General features: G+C 50.4%; 1 protein-coding gene across 1 annotated transcript in view; it reads left to right on the top strand.

The window, feature by feature from the left end:
- Window positions 1-2500, top strand: part of LOC133110972 (Fanconi anemia group A protein) — a 24169-nt gene that overhangs the window by 14415 nt on the left and 7254 nt on the right. Inside the window, exons 26-28 of the mRNA XM_061221097.1 lie at window positions 569-659; window positions 1941-2150; window positions 2499-2500. The exon at window positions 2499-2500 is cut by the window's right edge and continues 72 nt beyond it. Of these exons, the coding sequence (XP_061077081.1) occupies window positions 569-659; window positions 1941-2150; window positions 2499-2500 (303 nt within the window). The remainder of the gene's footprint in view (window positions 1-568; window positions 660-1940; window positions 2151-2498) is intronic.

The following is a 2500-nucleotide window of genomic DNA, read 5'->3' as shown; positions in this document are numbered from 1 at the left end:
ACAAGCTGCAGGTACACTTCACACTTCCTCCACCAGGGATCAGCAAAGCACACGGATCTCCAGGGCCGACAACTGCTGCTTTCCCACCCTCCCTTTATCTGTCAGATGTCAAGACAGACAGACAGTCTGGCCAATCAGTAGCACTAGTTACCCAGGGACTAGGAAAACTACGGCTGGATTTGGATGTGAGGGCCAACTTAGATGGTCCCTGCCCAACACAATCCTAAAATGCATGCTAAAAACACACTACACAAACGATACACGTTCACTCCACTCTGTATCCTTCCACTACACAGTCTACTCACCTACACACAATACACATCCACTGCGCACGCACTATGCACTCACCACACGCTCACAGCATACTTAATACACACACCATTTACAAACACAATTTACCACTTACACACTACACACTCACCATATGTACGCTACTCATACTGCGCACTAACAGACCCAGCACACACAAGCTAGCGATGCACTACATGCACTAGTGTGACAGACACGCTCACACACAGTATAGAGTGCAGGTAAACTGCAGAGGCGGTGATCTCTGGTGTGTCTGCAGGTTCTGTGTGGCTGCAGTCTGCTACGGACTCTGCAGAGGAAACTCGCCTGAGAGCGTGCTGGAGCTTGTTCCCAGCATCCTCTACAGGAAGGTAAGCCCCTCTGAGCCGAAACCTAAATACTAACCGCAGGTGTCACAATAATACTGAGGTCATATCGGTATCGGCTGATCATGGCTGAAAAGTAACTTGTTGGTACCGGCCCCATGCTGAGATTGTGGAAAATATGATGATGCAATATTGACATGCCAAAAGGGGCTCATTTTTACCAGCCAAACTGACCAGCAAAGCTATTCAGAGCATGCTCTTGGTTTCTTAATAAGGTACACTAGTTGAAATATTGTTTGCAAATAAAATGTGTTTCATATTTCCCTCATGAATTGATACCTGTGCTCATAATTTCTTGTATTGACATAGGAGCTTGGTTGCAGTTGAAAAGATGATTCTTTTCTGGCCGTTTTAGGCTGGACAGAGGATTTACTGCATGATGGTTCATGAAATAAAATGAGTTCTGAGAGGCAGTTTATAGCAGTTTTGGGATTAAAGGTGAAATGGGAGCCTCCTCTCGTAGCCTGCTGCTGTATTACACACTGCAGCAGGCAGATTAGCACAAAGCCGTCTCTGTTTCCTTTCTTAGGATGTCTCACATAGGATTGTGAGTTGGTTTTTACAGTGTGTCCGTGTTTCTCTGTGCATGTGTGTGTGTTTGTGTCTGTGTGTGTCTATGTGTGTCTGTGTGTGTGTCTGTGTGTCTTTTGTCTTTCTGTGTGTATCTGTGTGTTTCTGTGTGTGTGTGTGTGTGTGTTTCTGTGTCTTTTGTGTTTCTGTGTGTGTCTATTTGTGTTGCTGTGCGTCTGTTTGTTTTTGTCTCCGTGCATGTCTGTGTGTGTCCGTGCATGTCTGTGTGTGTCTGTGTGTGTCCGTGCATGTCTGTGTGTGTCCGTGCGTGTCTGTGCGTGCCTGTGCGTGCCTGTGCGTGTCTGTGCGTGTCTGTGTGTGTATGTGTGTGTCCGTGCATGTCTGTGTGTGTCTGTGCGTGTCTGTGTGTCTCCGTGCATGTCTGTGTGTGTCTGTGTGTGTCCGTGCATGTCTGTGTGTCTCCGTGCATGTCTGTGTGTCTCCGTGCATGTCTGTGTGTGTCTGTGTGTGTCCGTGCATGTCTGTGTGTGTCCGTGCGTGTCTGTGTGTCTCCGTGCATGTCTGTGTGTGTCCGTACGTGTCTGTGTGTGTCCGTGCATGTCTGTGTGTCTCCGTGCATGTCTGTGTGTGTCTGTGTGTGTTCGTGCATGTCTGTGTGTGTCCGTTCGTGTCTGTGTGTCTCCGTGCATGTCTGTGTGTGTCCGTGCGTGTCTGTGTGTGTCCGTGCGTGTCCAGTTGCTTTACCTAATCCCCAGACTGGTGCCAGCAACACGGGTGGGGCCGGAACCAGCGGGGCAGGCGCTAGGGCCAATGGGGGCGGAGAGAGAGGAGCGTGTGCCGCTCTGGGAGAATATCACAGACCCCTGCGCCTCCTGGAGGAGCTCTGCCTCTGTGCTGTGGACACACCCAGACTTCCAGGCCCTGCGCACACTGCCGGGCTACCAGGTGAGGACCGCTTCACTGGCCCCACAACCAGGGGTCCCCACAACCCCAGTCTGGGCTACACACAGCCAGGGGTCCCCACAACCCCGGTCTGGGACCCAAGAGATGTAAGATGCTTTATGTATGTATCAGACCCGGGGGTCTCCATGAGCTCAGTCTGGGCTACACACTCCCAGGGGTACTGATGGAATGCTTGGCATACTAGGTATTATGTGGTTTACGGAAGGCCAAGTGAAGCTCAGCTGTGTGTGTAACTCAGGTGTGTGTGTGTGTGTGTGTGTGTGTGTGAGAGAGAGAGAAAGAGAGAGGAAGTGTGTAACTTCGTAACTGTGTGGGTCTCTGTGTTTCCAGCT

Source organism: Conger conger, chromosome 15, assembly GCF_963514075.1.
Source record: "Conger conger chromosome 15, fConCon1.1, whole genome shotgun sequence".
NCBI classification, from domain to species: Eukaryota; Metazoa; Chordata; class Actinopteri; order Anguilliformes; family Congridae; genus Conger; species Conger conger.
Note: the sequence above shows the minus strand (reverse complement) of the source record. Positions and strands in the feature narration are given on the sequence as shown.